This window comes from Lissotriton vulgaris, chromosome 12 (genome assembly GCF_964263255.1).
Source record: "Lissotriton vulgaris chromosome 12, aLisVul1.2, whole genome shotgun sequence".
NCBI lineage: Eukaryota > Metazoa > Chordata > Amphibia > Caudata > Salamandridae > Lissotriton > Lissotriton vulgaris.
The window spans coordinates 429,149,563-429,169,980 of record NC_141700.1 but is presented as its reverse complement, the minus strand read 5'-3'; the positions used below and the strand labels follow the sequence as shown (position 1 = coordinate 429,169,980).

The following is a 20,418-nucleotide window of genomic DNA, read 5'->3' as shown; positions in this document are numbered from 1 at the left end:
AGGGTGACTGCTCTTCGCGGGCTGGGCCACCAATGTCCAGGCCAGTGCGGGTGAGGGAGATCCTAGCATGCCACAGCAAGTAAACCTCACTGTAGCAGCAGTGGGATTCCACAGGCGGCATTTCACGAATGCAACCTGGTCACTGAGCACCTTCTGAACCCTGCGGGAGCGATCACATACCGCACTCCTGGAAGGTCATAGGCTGGTCCCCTTGGCTGCTGGCATGATCCCGTAACAGCAGGCTTCTCCGCTCAGCAGTGTCTTCTCTGTGAGCAAAGAGCATCAGCCCATCAAGCACTCCGGTGCCGGATAGCATGGGGGGGCTTGTCAGCCCTGTGGCTCAGGTACCTTAACGTGGGCACCCAGAATTACAGCAGTTATTTAATAGGCAGGGGCTGGAGCTGAGGTAGACACGTCTGCTCTGGCCACCATCTTGGCCTTGCCCCAAGTAATTTGTGTACATACTTGCAGAGGTGCAACTACAACCACATTTCGGGGGGCTAATGAAAATTTTGGGGCGGGGGGTAATTCTTTCAGCAATAGGCAGATTGGAGATTCAGGGGCTCTAAGAAGGGGTGAAAAACCACAAAGCCTCATTAACAAATAAATGGTCTTTTAATGACCTGTGCAGTACTCGGGTGCGGCTGCAATAAGACGGACATGAGACCAGCCAGCCTATAGCAGCTCAACAACTGTCTGTGTTTGGTCCTGGAAGCTGTCTCGGCGCAGGCTGACACACATGATGGGGAGCTGAAGCCCTTTGAGCCCCATGGGCGTTGCGTGCCTACATACTGGTCACTAATGCTCAAAAACAAGATATTTTTCTTTGAGTTCAATTAAGTCACTGTGGTTAATAATTGGGTTTCTTATCATATGACTGAACATCTTTCAACAGTTTTACAAGTGTACAAAATAAATTAACTCTAAAAGTGTGGCAAATAAATGTTTGATAGCAAAAGTGCTATAATAATACAATAAACTATAGGAATAACTGGCTAAATTGCCCAACACTAGACAAGAATGTCACACTTTTTCTTGTATTGTTGTTATTTTATTGCTAAGGAAAATCAGCATTATAGATTGTTACATTATTCATAGGGATAAGTCAACAAATCAATTAAAGGTACGATCAATCTGCATACAGAATAATCAAGTTCACGAGACAAGTTACTTGTAATCTCCAGTTGCTGCTGATATCTCTATGTGTCAATCCTGGCAAGAAAGGGAACTCCCCTCTGGAATCACATGCATCAACTCTGATTCACCCCATTATTCCCCATTTTTTAATGAAAGCCTCAGTGTACAACTTCTGACCTAGTCAGTAATTCCGTCTTTGGTGGCCAGAATTACCATACAAATAATCAGGACATTTGTAATGAGGACCTCAGGCTGCTGGGTTGACCCATTGGCTCCTACGGGATGTTTCACAACATTAGGCAGCCTTTTGGCAAAGTCTCACAAAGGACATGCATGGGAAGGATACCCCACAGCCCACTGCTTCAATACAATTTGCTTGTACCAAAACATTAAAATGTTGATTGAGTTTAATTGAAAGTGACCGAAAAGCAGATGGGCTGTAATGCAGAGAAAGTATAAAACCATATTTTATGGTCAATTTTTAACGTTTTGCACATATATTATTTGTGAAATAATAACAGTAATGTACTCACATATCCCAAGCTGTATAGGCCTGAGAATGATATCATCTACATTTTGAAACATGGGATAGACTGACTTCCAATGATAGTAATAGATAAACAATTTACCGTAAAGCTCCTGGATTCCTGATATGTCATCCTGTGACAACCTGAAGTTTTTGGTGTATGTATAAATTGGTGCCATTAGGGCTCCAGGGTCATCTGAATGCTCCAAGCCCAATGCATGGCCAAACTCATGGGCTGCAACCAAGAAAAGACTGTACCCTGAAGAATAACAAGAATGTTAATATATTATTTCTTTAAAAGTGGTTACTCATTCCTTTAAGAACACAACTCATATTAAAGTTCATAACCCCATTCCTGTAATCAGCTAACCATTCAGAAAGCATTACTGTTTTTTTTCTATGTGTAGTATACAGTACACACACATACATGCCATTTGCTGTGCCAAAGCTCTTTCTTTGTTCTACTGAGAATCATCAAAATGATCTGTAGCTTCTATTTCGACAAGCAGCTTCTGGTGCCCCTAACTTTAGTCATGGGGCGTGTTTTTTTTTTTTATTACTATCATTGATACAAGGATATAAAATATGGTGCAAAATATACGGTGCAAAATATATGTGCCATTTCAAGCAATATTTTAAGATGTATGCAAAATGTGCCCTTCTACAGGAAGGATTATGTTACTTACCTTGTAACATATCTTTGTTGCATACAGTGCTGTAGATTCACATTCACTGCATACTGCTGCTATCTAGTATTGCTCCTGGATGTTTACAACTCGTTTTTCTTTGAAGTAGTCTTTTGAATCACAAGATCCTGTGACTCCTCCTCTTCCAGGTAATGTGCATGGTCATCGGCTCCATCTTCAGAAATGTTTTTCGCACATCAGGTGCAGGTATAGAGGAGTTAGAAATAGGCTATAGTGATGGCCATGCAATGTGAAAGAAAATAAAGTGAATATATGAACCATCTGAGTATTACCTGGACCAATCAGTGACTTCCAGGGATGTGGGTGGGAGCATATGAATATACAGCACTACAGCAATGAATAGGTGCTTACAAGGGAAGTAACATAATCCATTTGTAGCATGTGTGGCTGTAGATACACACGCTCGGCATAGACTGGGAGGTGGCTATTCACTTAGTGTTGCATGTGTTTGAAATAAAGTTCTCAGTACGGCTTCTCCTACACATGACTGTTGGCGTGCAAGGACATCCATATAGTAGTGCTTCCTAAATGTGGGTCGGGTTGACCAAGTAGCTGCTTTGCAAATGTCAGCTACAGGAATGTTATCTAAGAAAGCTCAGTAGTACCCGTCTTTCTAGTCAAATGTGCCCTTGGGGGGACCAGTAAGGTCATCTTAGCCTTGCCATAACAAGTTTGAAGACGTTTGACTATCTATTATTATTATTATTATTATTTGCTGTTTTATAACGCGCTCCCTTACTACCAGAGTGTCCTGGCGCGATAAAGGAAAAAACAAGCAAGTGGCCAGCTAAAGGAAACAGAACACTAATAAGCTGTTCTAAAAAGATGGGTTTTTAGTGCTTTCTTAAAAGAGACAAAATTCTCAGTAGATCTCAGGGAGAGGGGAAGGGCGTTCCACGTCTTAGCTGCGACTACAGCAAGCGAGTAGCCTCCTAGTCGTACTCGCTGAAAGCGGGGCACACTCAAGAGATTACAGCCAGCTGAACGTAGCGGCCGAGTGGGGACATATCGACTGAATCTTTTCCTTAGATAAGATGGTCCCATATCATGGACTGCCTTAAATGCTAAGGTGAGGATTTTAAAAGTTATCCTTTGAGCAATTGGCAGCCAATGAAGTTCTTTTAAGTGTGCTCGCACGCTTTCTCTGCTTAGAATGTTATATAGCAGCCGCGCAGTCGCATTTTGAATAATCTGCAGTCGTGCCACTAAGAAAGCTGGAGTGCCGCTAAAAAGAGAGTTGGCGTAGTCGAGCCTAGATGAAATTAAAGCTCTAGCAACCGACTCTCTAGAAGATGATGGCAGATACGGGAAGAACTTTCTCATGGCTTTTAGGGAGCCGAAGCACACAGCAGTAAGTTTTTTTATGTGTGCCTCGAATCTCAGATCCTCTCCAAACCAGACTCCCAATTTCCTGGCAGCGGTAGTAACTGAGCCTGGCTGGGGAAAATCCGACGGCCACAAGAGTTCTCTAAAGTTGGCTGGGAATTGGCCATACAGCAAGATTTCTGTCTTGTCTTCGTTGCACTTCAGCTGAGCAGCTGCCAACCAGTTAAACACAGCGGAAAGGCACGAACGGACAACCTCTGTGTTAGTTTCTGCATCCTTCCAGGTAAATAAAAGCTGCGTATCATCTGCATACGCTATGATTTTTGCTCCCATTTGTTCGTCCAGCTCAATGAGGGGGGTAAGATAAACATTAAAAAGCAGTGGACTCAATGTGGATCCTTGGGGAACCCCGGTAGTGAGGGGCCTAACCGAGGATGAAAAAGGCGGGATCCAAACCTGCTGAGATCTATCTGATAAAAAAGATTCTACCCATTTCAGTGCTGAGCCCACCACTCCAATCTCCGCTAGGCGGGTTAGAAGGAGTGAATGAGGGACAGTATCGAACGCGGCAGAGAGGTCTAATAAAATCAGAGCCGCTCTGCCGCCTAGCTCTAGCTAGCAATACCTGCATTGGGTAAAGCACGACTGTGCCTTGGCTTGGAAAAAGCATCAAACAATTGAATTTTACTAAAAGATTTATTTCTGTGTATGAAGTATAGTAACGCTCTCTTAACATCTAAAGTGTGAAGTGTTCTTTCCACTACCGACACTGCAACGGGAAAGAAAACTGCAGCTCAATGGTCTGATTGAGATGAAAGGATAAATGCTGAAAGTATGCTGTTCCTAACTACTGACAGAGAGAAAAAGTGAGGGAACTTGATTTGCCTGGTCATGGGATGTAGGAGGAAGGGTGTTCGTCATGCTGGAATGTAGGGCCCTCACACACCCAGCTGGGTGTCATGCTTCATCATAGGGCTGCTCCTTGTCAGGTCGGCGCTGCAATACCTGACGGGCTCCCTATGAGGGGCTCTTTGGCGGAAATCTTCTATTCCAAATTGCTGTATGGTGCTGTGGGGGTGAGGGGCCTAACCAGTGCAGATGAGTGAGTGGAGTGAGCTAGCCTGGCTGAAGAGGCGTATTACCCAGAAACCAGTCCCAGGATGCTTGTTCCCGATCCAGGGAAGACTTGGTTTGGCAGTTGGAATGTTCCCATGAGACACAGGGTTAAGACTGATTTGCATATTGCTGAGTCTGAACTGGGGTGGCAAAGTGAGCTAAAGAACAATGATGGAGCTTCAGCTCTCCGTCCATCATCTCCTTGTGTATGCATTTATCGTGAATCCAAATCTGTGGAGAAGAGAGATGGTGGCTAGTGTATCTTGTACACATTTGGCCCTATCTGCACTCTTCATCAGCCAATCATCCAGGCAGGGGAAGACTTGATTACCTAGTCTCCTTAAGTGAGCCTCCACTACTGTTTGCTAAGCCTTTTGTGAATACCTTTGGAGCTGTTGACCGCTTACCACAAGCCACAGGTATTTGTGGTGAGAGGAATGGATGGGGATATGAAGTATGCATCTTTGAGGTTGAGGGTCGTCATGAAATCGCCATCCTATAAAGGCGGTATTACACCCTAAAGGGGTCTACATATGAAAATGTTCTGATAGGATGTGTCGATTGAGAGGCCCAAAGACTAGTTGAGGACTTAAAGTCCAATCCTCTTTTGGAATTAAGAACTACTGGAATACCCTCCTTGCTTTGATAATATTATGGGACTGACTTGATGCCCCTTTTACAAGGAGTACCATGGCATCTTCCTCCGAAGATGTAGTTGCGGGCTGAAGATTTGTCTACATGGAGTAATGTTTGGTGGGGTTCATAGGAGCTCAGGATAATCATGCTGTACTACTGAAAGCACCCATTGAGGTGATGTCTGCCCAAAGAGTCTGGAACTCTAGAGGTCTTCTCCCGACAGTTGTTTGGTGGTCAGGGTAGGGGGACGTTAGGGGAGTCATTATTTGGTGGTGATAGCACCTTTCGCTACCGTACCTCTACCTTTCCCCCTGAATCCAATGTCTCTGTATGAGATTCTGACAAAACCTTTACATCCCTGCTGGTGGTAAGCCTGCTGTTGCCTTTTTTTAGGTCTGTCCCTGGTCTGAGGTGGATGATTTAACTCTAGTCCTTCCCTTCTGCTTCCAAAAAGACTGGCTTAGGGTGGTTGTTCGTAGTGCACTCATCGCCTTTGCTGTCTCTCTATTCTTCTTAATCTTCTCTGATATTTCATCAATCTGGGGGCCAAGGAGCTGTTCTCCATCAAAAGGGACACTTAGCCGGTGTTGTTACATTTCGGATTTGAAACCAGAGATGCAAAGCCACTCATGCCTGCATAGAAGAATTGTAGAGTTGATACTCCTTGCTGAAGTGTCAGCCGTATCAAGTACACATCTAAAGGTCACAATAGATATTGGTTTCTCTTCTTCCATCCATCCCCTTCTTTTTCTACTTATCTGGAAGATGTTGGAAGAGATCCACCATCTCATCCACCTGTTCCCGATAATTTTTAGTGAGCAGGCCCATAGAGTTGGCAGTACACCAATGATTCACATTGTCTAGAAACACCCTCTTTCCCACAGCTTCAATCCTCTTACTTTCCTTGTCATGAGGAGGAGCATCTCTTGTGCCGTGCTAAGGGGATGGGTGCCCCCTAATGTATAGCGGGTCTGAGGGTGATGCTTTATGCTTTCTCTCTACCGTAGTAGTACGCACTCTGCTTTTGACGTGGTCTTCAAAAATCTCCACTGACAGTTTTAACATAGACTTTATCATAGATAGATATCAAACAGGCCTTTACGTTCTGGATAAAGTCTCCACCAAAAAGATGGATGGGACTGCTTGATAGGGATTGGCTCTAAACCTGGGTTGCCAAGTGGGTCAACATCATAATCTTTCCAAGGATTATCAGGGCACTGTGATTAACCTAAAGGCCCTTCCAAATCATCCCTCAGGGTAGCGGGATCTACACTCCCGCTGGTTGAATGTGTAGGAGACTGCGATGACATGAATGTGCTGATGAGCTTTGTAATGGTGGGGTTGGTGGTGCACTGGTGCCTTTGTTGACCATAGGTCACTTTGGTGGTGGAATCATCAAAGGTAATCCAAACTCTAGTTTCCTCTCTTTAGGGATGGGGAGTTTCACAGTCTTCAGGCCAATCGCCCACTGCCACTATTCAAGGACCTGATGTAGCTTTTCAAGGATTGGGCATCTTTTTACTAAGCAGCCCGGTGTCTCAGAGCTGCTGAACTGTCCTTTGAGGGGTTTTTGAACACCCCTTCAGTGACTGTTCATTCAAATCAGACAGCTTAGACACCAAGGACTTCGAATCTGATGGCATTGGCGAGGCGTGGTGTCTGGAGGTCTGTGACTTCTGCGCCTTAGGGCCAAGCTTGGTCTTGTGGCTAGGTGCCTGATCAGGTTTCTGAGACCTGTCAACCTTTCTCATCTTTGAAGCCTTGTCTCAGTTTCACCAGGAACCACTTGGGCTGTTCCACACTAGGCATGGCTTTGTCCATGCTTTGTGTGTTTGGGCTGCAGGAGCAACAGTACTCACGATCCGTGGCATGCTCTTTGTCTTTGGCCCAATGGTTGCCCCCAGCTCAACTTTGGGACACTTACGGAAGGAGATAGATAGCTGTCCTTAGTCATCTCTGCTTCTGGTGTCGATGTCGGAGTCTCCAAATGCAAAATACACACAATTGATGGACGGAATGCAGAACAAATCAAAACATTCACCCCCAGTCAAGAGTTCTGGGTTAAATCCATCATTCTATTGCTCACCGAGGCGGAGTCTCCAAATGCGACATAGTGCATGCTACTTGCCAACTTGCCTCCCTCGTACTCTTCCTCATGATCAGCGCCGATAATGTCTTCTCCCTCCGATACTTTCTGCTCTGCAGTGGTCTCCATACAGTGGGCAAGTAGGTGTGTTCTGGGGAGAGACACAAATTACCGACCAGGAGTAGATAGGTGTACGGGTATTTGCCGTTGGATTGAGGGCCCCTTCGAAATGGGTTCCCTTCCATTACCTCTACCAGAACATTCTCCACTCCGGATGGAGGGCACCAAGTAGTTGACTCATCAGTTTCTTGAAGGCTCATCACTCATGTCTTGACAGCATCGCAGAATGAATCCTTGACAACAGAGTTAGCTTCTCTGGATCTAAAAGGCCTTTCTGCAAATGGAAAGTTTCATTAAATTCCTCGATACTGCTTCCTGCTTTTGTCTTGTCAAACTGAAGGCTTTACCCAGTTTGTTTTGGAGTTGGAGCATGAATTAAGAAAGGAAGTAGCAGGCAAAAATCTGCTTTTTAAGTGGCGCAATCTGCTTCAGGGGGTTGTGGAAGCTGAGTTAGAACCGGTGCAGAATGACTGGACTGGAAATGTAGGGAGACTGGGAGTACACTGCCTCACTTTTGCCCCAATAAATCATGGTAAATGCAGTGTACAATAACACTCACTTCTGATGTAGTCTTTAATTTCTCACCATTGTTGGTGCAGCCTGTGATGTGTAACTCTAGGCACATGTTTCTGGATTAATTCCTTCATCACTAGAGGGCACACATTCATTTTAGGGGTGCTGCAAATGCTGCCTCATAGTCTTCTCAGGTCTCTGTACTATTACTGGGGGCAGGTGCATCAATACAAGTTCACCAGCTAAGTAGCCCAAGTGAGCCTCTTCAAACAAAATGAGGGTGGGTGACCTCTGCCTCACACTCTAGCACTCAATTTACCCTCAATGCATCATGGTAAATACAATGTTAGCTCAGTAGCTGTGGCTTTCTACAGAAGAAGGAAACTATCCTGAAACACGTTTCTAGAGCTACACAGCAGTGGCTGCACCAACAAGGGCAAAGAACTAAAGACTGTCACTGTTGTAAGTGTTATTGTGCACGGCATTTACCATGTTGCATTGGGGCAAACTGAGGGCTGGGATGTGAGGCAGTATGCTCCTCCTCTCTTTTTGGACTGGAAACGTGAAATGCTGAAGCACCTAGACAAATGGTAAGTGCCTATTGATTTGGTCACCTAACAGGGAAACCTTCCTCACTGAGGGAGAACCAATTTGCCATGATCCAGAGTCAGTACAGGAACCTAGAAAAGCCACCAAAGTTCCAAATCAATGGCACAGTGCATTTGCACAAGTATAATATCCCAGAGGTAAATGATTTTTAATACTTATCTAATTGCCTTGCCCTGACTGTTTATGGGATAATGTAATCACATTTATGTCTAAGGTCCTAGCTTGAAAAACATGGAGATAAGTGATTACCTGGCCCTTTCTTGGGTAATATCTATATAAGTATGTCTTTCTCACTTGTCAAGAAATCTTAGATATTCTACTTGATATTAACTGAAAGAAATCCAACCTGATGATTGAACTTACGCTAATGTTAACCTTGACTCTAAATGTATGTTTAACTGAATCCTAACACTACCATAATTGTAAAGATAAACCTAACCCTTACACTAATCCTGACAACTCTAAACCATAACATTAACTTTATAAATTTTACTAATCCTTGCTCTACCACTTTTCACCATCACTGATCCCTTTTATTTAAATATAGCTTTTCTATGCTTTTCTATGTAACAAAACAATATATACATTTTTGAACAAGCTTATTTTCCATTGTTGCAATCTAAAATTAGTTTTCTTTCACGCAACTACTCACTAGTAGTTTTCTGTAAAGGTATTTTTCTGTTCAGATCACTTTATCATGACAGAATCCAGCTTGAAGTATGTGTGTAGGATAGTTGGCTTTCTAGTGGGCACTATTTTATGACAAACATATTTGTCACTTTGTAACAGGTAATGTTTTTTATAGCAATCAATACAACAAAATCATTCAAATGAATATGAAAAGTGCAGTCAAATTTTAGCAGGAACTTCATATTTTCATTAGTGTGATGCTGATGTTGTCAATCTTGCTCAGAATGTTGTACTTTGGTTACGTTATCAAGTTTAGAAATCTCTCTTTGAAGTAACAGATTGTTGTTTTGTACTTCATGGTCTGTGGCCTAAATTGAAGGAAATATTCACAGATAAGTGGATGCATGAGTAACATCAACTTGAAGAACTGTTCCTCAGAACCATACAAGCCTATGCCAAACAACAGACATCCGGGTAGCGAGAGAGTTGGTGGTCCCTTTGCATGCCGGTTTTTAAACTGTTCCGAATGGTTATGTATTTAAGTGCTCTATGCAGATATTTCTACATAGTAAGAAATGCTTCCAGACTCTGATATACGCTAGTACTGGTGCTTTGTTTCTTAAAACGTCACATTCTATATAGGAATTTACCTTGATCAGGACAAAATCCCCATTTGCGATCATCATCATAGTTGCTAGTAGTGGCACACCACATCTTCCCATCACTACGTCCAGAACTTGTGCATTCATCATATTTGTTACCCAGAAAGGTAAAAGGAAACACGCAAGGACTACCTTCTGAGTTCCCACCAACAGTTGAGAGAGCTAGACAAGAGGAAATAAAGTGTAGTTGTTAATACAGCTTTCCAGGGAAAAGGATCTTTCTGTTTAGACTTGTATTTGTATGCTCGTACAACTAAAAAGGTTTTGAAGTATTCCCAATTATGGGTCAGTGTTGCAGAAGTAGTGCTTGTGCTTTATAAAGATTAATACAAATCAAATATTTAGATGTCCTATTTGGGACATGAATTAGAATTAGGTGGTAATGGAAAATCCTTTGATTTCAGAAGTAAGCATTTTTATCTGCAACCACCGTACTAATTAACACATTTTGCAATGTACAATTGAAAGCTAATATTATATACAATAAATAGCAAATAAGGGGCATTCCATACACTTTTAAAGCAGCAGCTTTTACAAAAGTGTATTTAAAAGTTTGTGATTAAAACCAAAAACTGTTTATTTAGGAAAAACATAAGCACAGTTTTTTCGTTTTTTTTAAACAAATGTTATTAATCTTCCACTTATTAACAAATAATACAGTTATTCAGCATTTTCAGACAAAGAATCATATAGATGAAACAATATGGTAATATTCATCAAAATTACAAAGCAAGTTATTCTATAACACGAACAATCCAGCGAATAGTTTTCTTTGCCTTTTTTCTGAAACCTTTGTTGTCATCCCCGCCTAAAAAGAAGGAAGATTACGTTGTGGGAAATGCATTTTCTTTATAACTGACAACTTTACACCAATCCCTCCACCCCCTTCCCTGACGTTACCTGTAGTTAACATAGTGAAGAAATTACAAAAGTCGAATACGTGTGGCAAGATATCTCTACCATATAATGGAATATGGCTGACAGACAGCATCACAGCTTTGAAATTTACCTTGATAGGAACCTCCTAACCAAGCATTATAGACATTTCTGTTATGTGCATATATTCTATAAATTTAGATGCTTCTGGATTCAAGTTATGCATTTCCAGAGATAGGGACCTCAGCCACTTTGGTAGACTCCAGTATAGAATCCCAGCTCATGGCTATGGGATTTTTGTATGAACCCCTTTTTTTTCATCGCGGAGGGCCATGCTTTCCGCAAATCCCCATTTAATTATCTCTTCCCTCTAAGTCATAAGAGCGGGTACTGTTGGAGATTTCCACCTCCTAGTTAAGCCTTGTTTGGCCAACAGCAAGGCCAGTCCCAGAACTTTAGCTTCAATTTCGCTGCCCTTCCGTCTTTTGTACATCCCTAAAATCTAAACTTCAATCGTTTGAGGTCCCATGTCACCTAGTGTATCTTTTAGTGTTTGTGCTATCTCCTTCCAGTACCCATGTAATTTGTTACAGGTCCATAACATGTGTAGCAGGTCTGCATCCCTGTCGGAGCATTTGGGACATAGTGCATTTTCACCTGCGTATATAGTATTAATAGTATGTGGTGTTCAGTAAGCCAGCTGGGTAATCATATAGTGAATGAATTTGAATCGGGTATTTCGGGACACACGTTTTGAATATTCTAATATGGTTGTCCATTCCTTGTCTGACAAAGGTCGGGTAAGGTCTTGCTCCCATTTATCATGCAAAGTAACCAGAGGGGATAGTTGGTTTGTACATATTCCGTGATATAACCAGCGTATAAGATGACTACCTGTTTCAAAAAGGTACATCAGGTGAACAAGTTAATTTGCAATAGGCTCAATTCCCTGGGGGACCATTTTTTCTTTACATAAGCTGCTAGACTAGCATGCATCAGAAACAGCATTTCTGGTACTCCCTGTTCAATAACAAAATAAGTATGTGAGAGTAACGTCCCATCACCAAACAGGTAGCCCACTGTGTCCACTCCAGATTGTACCCAAGGATTCAACTGCTGTGTTGTTAGCATTCTAATGTTCGTGGGTATACCCAATAATGAAATATTGGGTGCATATGCAGAGACAGCTGTCGTATATCAGCACGCTTTTCTCCAGTAATCCAGAGCTTTCTTAAGCCATACATTAGATGTAGGAGGGGGTCTGCATTTGAGCACAACAAACGGTGTAGTCTGCCCTGCCCTGTGCCAACAATTGAAACATAAGCACTGTTAAAACTCTTTTCTAATACAAAAATGTTATGGCACTTTTTTTATTTGGATTGTACAATGGTCATGGATCCCACATTACCCATAAATGCTATTTTTGGAAAAGGGCCTCTATTACCAGTCTTTGTTGTCTTTATTCTTAGTAATATGTTTTTGGTTAACTGGGTATTTAGTGCTCATGAAAATAGTTCAAAGAAACCCCACTCTTAAATCTCAGACGTTGGCCACAAGATGTATAGGTTACACTGCATACCACACACGTTATTTTTTTTTTATTTGCGCCCTGTCACTGTGGTGTTGTTGAAATAACTAAGTTGACAAGAGAAGGTTGCTTCCCAATTCGAAATTGCAGATTAAAACGTGTTAGGGCCTGAGTAAGCCTCATATTTTCTTAGAACTGGTTAATCACATGATCTTTAATCTTCACCACATGTTCTGCCTGCAGTGATGAGTTCATTGTTCTTGTCAAAGACAACTTTATTGCTGCCAGACGTGCATGTTGTATTAATGGGGTGTGTGAATTTGACAGCATATTTCCAGTTTCTGAGTCATTCACATCCCCAAGAAATATGTTTTCAGACTGGAAAGACATCAGCGAAGGAGACTCCCCTTCACTTGGATGAAGTTCCCTCATTCAGTCTCACCCCATTGAGGTACAATGGGAGTCAGTGAGACAGTATTGATTGCTGTAAGGGACTGTGAAGCAGTTGTCTATTGTTTCTGGCCTTTTATTATTGTTCCTTGTTGGCACAGGAGCATTTCATACTTCTGTTTTGGTTTTTTGGGCTGGGCTAATTGCACTTAATTCCCAGCAACAGATGGCATTATATGTTGCTGGTTGTGACACCACTTGTTATGTGACCAATTAACAATTTTCTTTGCTAAATGTCGTCACTTAAGCAGTGGACAAAAGCTGCAAGATCCTTCGTTTGTGTGGGCTAGCCATGTAGAGTTGAGTTTGGTTGCCTGTAATTTCAACACAAATGGTTCACAGAAGCTTTACTAGGAAACACTTCCTCTTGACATAGCCTAATCTCACCAGAGTGCTGTTTGAGAACAAAAAGCACTGCTTTTTTCTGATGTCAGGGAAGGAATTTTACTTGCAATTTACTGATTAACTCTTAAATATACTGCTTTAATGAGCTGTGCTCAGGATTACCAGCATTTTCATGCACAAGACCAAGATGGTGTAGCTGCAGTATTGAGTAACAGTCTTCTAGTCAGACATAGTGGAACTGATGATCTCTTCTCCAGTTCTGGGTGCAAGTGTGCTGAATCGCATGTGTAAATGCTAGATATTTTGAGTATGGTTCTACATGTACAGTGAGGCCACTGCATGCCTGGACTTTGGATTTATGATGACTAATCCATCCCCCCTGGTTACCAACCACTCTCTAGCAATTAACCTTTTGCTTGTAGTCATCACTTGAATGCAGATTAGTGCACTACCCACATGACAGAGGAGCTGGGCTCCTCCCTGCTCAAGACATCATTCTTAGACCCATCGAGCTTTGGGGTTGGGTGGTCTGTATTAGCTACATGATCCTCAAAGAGGAAAGAGGAAAGACCAGACTTGATTTGTGAAAGTTACTTTTTGGTAATTGGGCAATGCCTCTCAGCATCCAGGTTTACTGAACTTGTTTCCTCAACCTTCGTCCAACATGCCTTGCTTGTTCACCAGGCTTTTTCAGGTATACTCTATCGACCAATGCTGGTACAAAGTTAAAAACAATATGCCTCTTGGTGACATAAAGGAACACAATCAGAGAGATGCTTAAAGGAAATGTTTTAACTTACTTTTGCGCATTGTCAAAGCAAAGAGAAGAATGCAACTATGAACTGGCAGCCAATCAATGTAAGTGATTTATAGGTCTTAATAGGGAATAATATGAACTGTAGCCAGGATTTCTTAAGTGAGTAAGCAAGGCCAACAAGTTTTATTTATTAGGGTCTAAGAATGGGAAGTATCTCTATCTCCATACATATTGGTGGCCTTCCCACATGGGCAGCCCTATCCCCAAGCAAACAGACAAGTATACATTTAAGTGTTTCCATTAGCACATATTGGGACATTCTCTGTGTGCAAGTATGAGGTTACCACTAAAACCATCACCAGAATCATATGAACAAATGATGAAGATTGAGAATCTGCATCACATTGGTTTTATTATTCTATACTGATTAGAGTTTTAGTTCAAACCTTGCTTTTCTTCAGCTACTTTATGAAATACGTGGAGGTAATATATGCTCTCGGAGGGCTGTGAACTTAGGGGAACACCCCTTCTTTGACAAACATCATGGACTGTACATTTACTTCCATACAATATATACTGAAAATCTTTTCTCAGAAAATGTGGTTTCCTTTCCAAAATATGATTTCCATTGCATAACCAGAGGAAATAAAACAAATAAACTATTCTCTCATTAAAGTTCATAAATGATACTCGAAGAAGCACTGTGAAATTTTCAACAATAACATTGCTAATGTATCAGATGGCCTGTAGATCTCAAGGATTGATTGTAAAGCATTAAAATGAGTTCTAAACACATTTTTTTTAATTAGGCCAAAAAGGGGCATTATCAATTGAAAACACTACTACTGTACTGCATGGGTGCACTTGAGGCTCAAACAGCATTTCTTTTTCTAAAAACTTTGACAATTGTTTGGGAGAGATTGGATCAGAATACATGATGTTAAAGACGAATGCCAGTTGTATTGTCAAATGTGGTAGCTCCATGGGCTATTTAAGTTTACTATATGAAACACGTTTTGAGAATTGAGGAGACGAAAATAGTTCTCAGTAGAGAGAGGGTATAAGTTAGTCTACTTTAGTCTATCATGAGATGGTACTGTTGAATCGATGGCTGAGGATGCTTTGCTTTGTGATGTTGTATAATTAATTTAACCTTTTATTATCTTGATGTTAATACTTTTTTCCTTCAAATATCTGAAGTGTAGCTTTAACCCCTTCAGTGCTGCGGATGCTAACCCGCCCCCCCCCCCCCCGCCTGTCCCACGTGACTGTGGGCGTGTGCGGAGGACGGCCAGGGGCCGTCCGAATGCCTCTCACTCACTAATTCACCCACACAGCGGTAGAGTTTTCTACTTCTGTTGAATGCATATGTGACAACTGTAGTGTAGTGGACTTCACAGTTTCTTTCAAGAGCTTTCTGTGGGATGTTTAGAGGTTTTCAGGACTGTGAGATATCCCAGGAGTTATGATTAATGCCCCTGCTTCTCCTGCCTTCTAAATATTTATTTATTCTATTTTGGCATACGAATAATGTGCGATTTCTGTCTGAAGAATAGATGTCATCTGTGGTCTGGAAAGAGTAGGTAGTGCATGTCCACACCAGGGTCAGAGGCATTGACCAGGAATTACATTTATCATATAGTGAGTTAATGGGGAAGTTCTTCAATGATTGGAAGTGTAGGTTAGAATCATTTGGTGTTCCTCTGTAGACAGTGGTGAAGTGGAGAAGATAAAAAGGGTGGCTATCCAGTCAAAAACCTGTGGCATAAGGCAGTTGGTGGTTGGTGCTTGCTGTGTAGATGAAGATCAGGTTGTTACCCTTTATGTGAGTTGGTAAAGTGCAAAGCTGTTTGATGTCAGCAGTTTCTAGTAGATTGAGGAAGGCTTCCATATTATATTTGGTTGTTGTGTAACCTGATAGGTTGATTTTGAGGTCTGATTTGCCTCCTGCATACAGGCAGGAATCCAGATTGTTAAATGATCAGCCTATTGTGCAATGTCTGCTCAATGTATTTGTTGTGTTGTGAGGAGAGAAAAGTCAATGAAGTTATAACTGCCTAGACATACATGTCCTAGTAGCCTTCAGTAACAATTAGAGGGTTCCCTCAATAGGCATAGTACTAATGTGGCAATGCTGCAAGAGGCACACCACCTAACAGACCTACAAAGTCTGTCAACATGTTGGGTACCTACAGATACTTTGCATAATCAACTCCTACTTGAGGGGTGTGACTTTCATAATATTTTATTATTTTAAGAATAGCAATGTAATCCAGTGAGCTGATGTGTTATTGTCAAAGGTACACCACTGAATACTCTGATTAGGTTAGTGACAAAATATGGCCCCAACACAGATTCACCCAGGAACATTTGATTATATATGATGTATTCCAGCACCTAAGTGAAACATATCTGGGGGAGGAGAGGAGATTTTAAATTAACACCCTACACATGTTACACCAAACATCAAACTACCCCAAAACATTGGCACAAATCTTAAAATTCTATAGAAGAACAAAGGGCCTAGACGACATAAGGAGAGTTCCTCATCCAAATCTCGGAATAGAAACACATTATTCTGCTGTGCTCAACTCCTTGCCAAGAACACATTTTTGGCTATGCTCCAAAAACTATCCAGCTCAGTAGTTGAAATAGAACCACATATTGTTACACATTGAACTGCCAGGGTGAACTTAAAAAGGAAATAATGAAAGTTTCCCATCAGAAGCCCTTAGGGATTCTGTGTTTAAACACAACGTGGTTAAAGCACTCAGGGCCAGATGTAGGTAGCCCTTTACCGATCGGAATCGGCCGAAAATACCGATTTTCGGCCGTTTCCGATCGGTAAAGGGCTATGGAGATGTAGGGGCATATATTCGGTAATTTTTCCGAATCATTATTATTACCGAATCGGTAAATTTACCGATTCGGTAATATTTACCGATTCGGTATAATTACCGAAAATGCAATGTGGGTAGCCAATATTCCATTGGCACATGGCTTTCAGAATCTGTATTTTACCATGGAATACAAATCCATGGTAAAATACAGATTCCTGTGTACATGCACATCTGTGCATGTACACATGTGCCATGTGACAGACAGATATGCCCTTAGGGCATGTCTGTGTGCCACATTGCACACATGCCCATTTTGTGGGTGCTAGAGGGTGTCAAAGTGACACCCCCTGCACCCTTGACAAATTCGGTATTTACCGATTCGGTAAATACCGAATCAGTATTTGAATTGAATCCTACAGGCTTCAAGGCCCATAGGATTCAATAGCAAATACCGATTCGGTATTTACCGAATCGGTAAATACCGAATTCTTAAGGAATCAGTAACTAATCCAGATGTTGGTACCTACATCACATTTACCGATTTTGAAATACCGAATCAGTAAAATTCGGTATTTCAAAATCGGTAAATGGGATTTACCTACATCTGGCCCTCAGTGAGTACTTTGGCATCAACGCCAGAATAGTGCTCACACATTCTAGGCAATGGGAAGTTTTCGAGGTAGTTATAAGGAGAGGCCATTTCAAAACAAGCAGGAGTATTAATGGCCCTACAAAACCGGTTAGACAATGAAGAGGAAAAAACATAACTGCCATTGAATGAGAGTTGTTAAGTACTCCACCTCACAATATCCTTGCAACATTGAAAGGAGTGATTGAGGAGTTCCCAGAAACAGCAGAAAGGGAAGTAGTCTATTGGTGTAAAAAATGCCCAGCTAGGTGGTATGGAGAGGGTAAAATCTAAGGAGGCACCATAGGCTTGATGCTTTTTAGTTCTACTAACTCTGCCAAGAACCATGCAGCCTGTCCCTTCTGTCGGCTGATTTTGTGCAATCATATAGGTATAAGTTTATCCAATTAGATGTTTATCCATTCATTGAATGTAGTATTTATTTTGCTGATTTCTTCATGCATGTCAGGAACGGAATTAAGTAATGTGGCATACCAGCTTTCATTTGGACTAGCACCGACTAAACCTTGACTGCTGGACAGGAAAGGCCTTCTTTCCAAGTTTTTTTTTTTTAAATGTTTTTATTATTTTTAAAATATATATTCCCCCCCTCCACCCCCGGACAGGTAAACATTCTGCACATTAACATCATGAGCTTTACATTATGCTTGTCATACTTACATATTCATTATAGAGAATTTACAGAATATATTCCAGGCATCACGGAAAACAAACTAAAACAATAACATAAATACATTACAGCATTAATAATAAATTAGTTTTGTAAATCTCGCCAGTGTGTAAGAGGAGTCCAGATTTTCATACCCCTTTTGCGTCGCCATCTGCCTTTCTGCTTATATATAGCTATCTCAATTTTATGCACTGCTAAAAGCCTAGCTAGCCACTGTTGGAAAGAGGGTGGAAGCGGGTCAAGCCAAGCCGAGGCTAGGCATAACCGTAAAATGGCCATAGCAACGAATATAAAATCGTGGCCACTCTCAAGGTTATCTGGATCTTCCGCCCCAAGTACCATTGCCTCAGGTGACAAAGCAACCTCTCTGTAAAGAACAGAAGTTAAAAACCTCTCTATATCTTGTATCAAAGGTATTAACACCGGACAAGAGGCAAAGATATGAATGGAATCTGCTTTAAATAGGTTGCATCTCGGGCAGCAAGTCCCCTTACCGGTTCCCCATTTTGCGATCTTATCGGGTGTTTAGTAGAGAAAAAAATAGGTTTTGTCAAATTGTGCCTGGAGTTTGGTAGAAATAAGAATAGTTTGGGCTAGCTGATAGGAATATAAAAATCCTTCCTTTGAGATCTCAAGTTTACTTAGCCACTTCGTTGCCGTTTTATCTAAATCATCCGGGAACATGTCCAACAATGACACATAAACCCCGCCTATTGAGTGTTTCTTAGAGTGTATAATTGTCTCTACTACAATAGATTCTTCCCCAAGTGTCCTTGCCCCAGGTTTATGAGTTAAGAAATCCCTAATTTGGAGATATTTAAAAAAATCCGGCAAATCTAAGCCAAATTCTTCCTTCAGAGCATCAAAAGATTTAATCCCCTGAGTAGTATAAAAATCCCCTAATTGTGTTATTCCTAAATTATACCATTTGTTATGTTACGTTATGTTAAGTGTTGCTTATAAAGTGCACTGACACCGAAGCTTCCTGGCGCTGGTAGACAGAACAGAGTGAGGGGAAGGTAGAGGTAACAGAGTGGGGGTAGGGAAGAGGTAAGTTTTTAGCATTATCCTAAAATTGAGAAAAGAGGAGCAGGATTTGATAGAGAGAGGGAGGAGGTTCCAGAGCCCAGGGGCTAGATGGGAGAACCGGCGTCCGCCGAATCTCTTAGTTTTGCTCCTGGGGGTGATCAGCAAGTTAAGGTGGACGGATCGAAGATTACGTGTAGGACAGTAAGGGTGGATGGTAGATTTCAGGAAAGCAGGGGAAGGGCAATGAAGTGCCTTGAAGGTAAGACAAGCTACCTTGAAGGCAGCCCTTCGCTCAACCGGGAGCCAATGCAAATTCATAAGCAAAGGTTTAGCTGATTGCCATCTAGGTGTTCCATGGATCAGGCGGGCAGCCTGGTTCTGGACGATTTGAAGGCGTTGAGTCAGGTATTGTGGTAGACCGTGATAGATGGCGTTCGAAAAATCCAGACGGGAAAGTACCAGCGAAATAACAGTTTGGGTGAGTGCTGCCGGGGGAAGAAAGTGGCGGATTTTGCGGATTTGTTTACACAAAGATTATTGGTGGAAGAATTGGATTGTTCAATACCGGTGTATAATGTGAGATTTGTCCTATTCCTAATATTTTCTTTACGACCTTCCATACCTTAAAACAGCTATAAAGAGTCATAAATTTGACCTTTTTATGGTAGCTGTCGTGTATGTGCCTCCATAAATAGCCATAGCAGGAATTCCCCACCAGTAGCTGAAAGATTGAAGCGGTATGTTCCTCTGTGTTTTTCCCCCTTGCAATAATTCCTTACTGTAAAGTAATACACATGACCAATAATATCTCCTTAAGTTGGGAAGAGCTAGCCCACCTCTGTCCTTAGGAAGGGTAAGATATTTATATGCCCGACGGGGTTGTGCATATGACCATATAAATCTAGAAAAGGTACGTTCCATTACTGTAAACCACTGATTAGAAAATTCTAGGCAAACTGCCCTGAATAAGTATAGTATTTTGGGAAAATACACCATTTTAATTGCATTTGCTCTCCCGATAATGGACAGGTGGAGATTGTCTAACTGTCGTAGATCCTTTTCTATTGTGTTCAGCATTGGCTTAACATTTATGTCCACAATTTCCTCCAGCTTTGAGGAAATTGTGACACCCAAGTATGTCGCTCCCTTCACCACCCTAGGATCATCCATCACAATTTTTTGATTTAGAACGATTTGTGTCTTCCC

The 20,418-nt window shown here is 41.7% G+C and overlaps 1 protein-coding gene across 1 annotated transcript in view; it reads right to left on the bottom strand.

Moving 5' to 3' along the window:
- The window catches only part of MMP2 (matrix metallopeptidase 2), a 207,272-nt gene that overhangs the window by 60,089 nt on the left and 126,765 nt on the right, over nucleotides 1-20,418 (bottom strand). The window contains exons 7-8 of the mRNA XM_086945190.1: nucleotides 10,057-10,230; nucleotides 1,767-1,922 (exon numbers count right to left, since the gene is read on the bottom strand). Of these exons, the coding sequence (XP_086801316.1) occupies nucleotides 1,767-1,922; nucleotides 10,057-10,230 (330 nt within the window). The remainder of the gene's footprint in view (nucleotides 1-1,766; nucleotides 1,923-10,056; nucleotides 10,231-20,418) is intronic.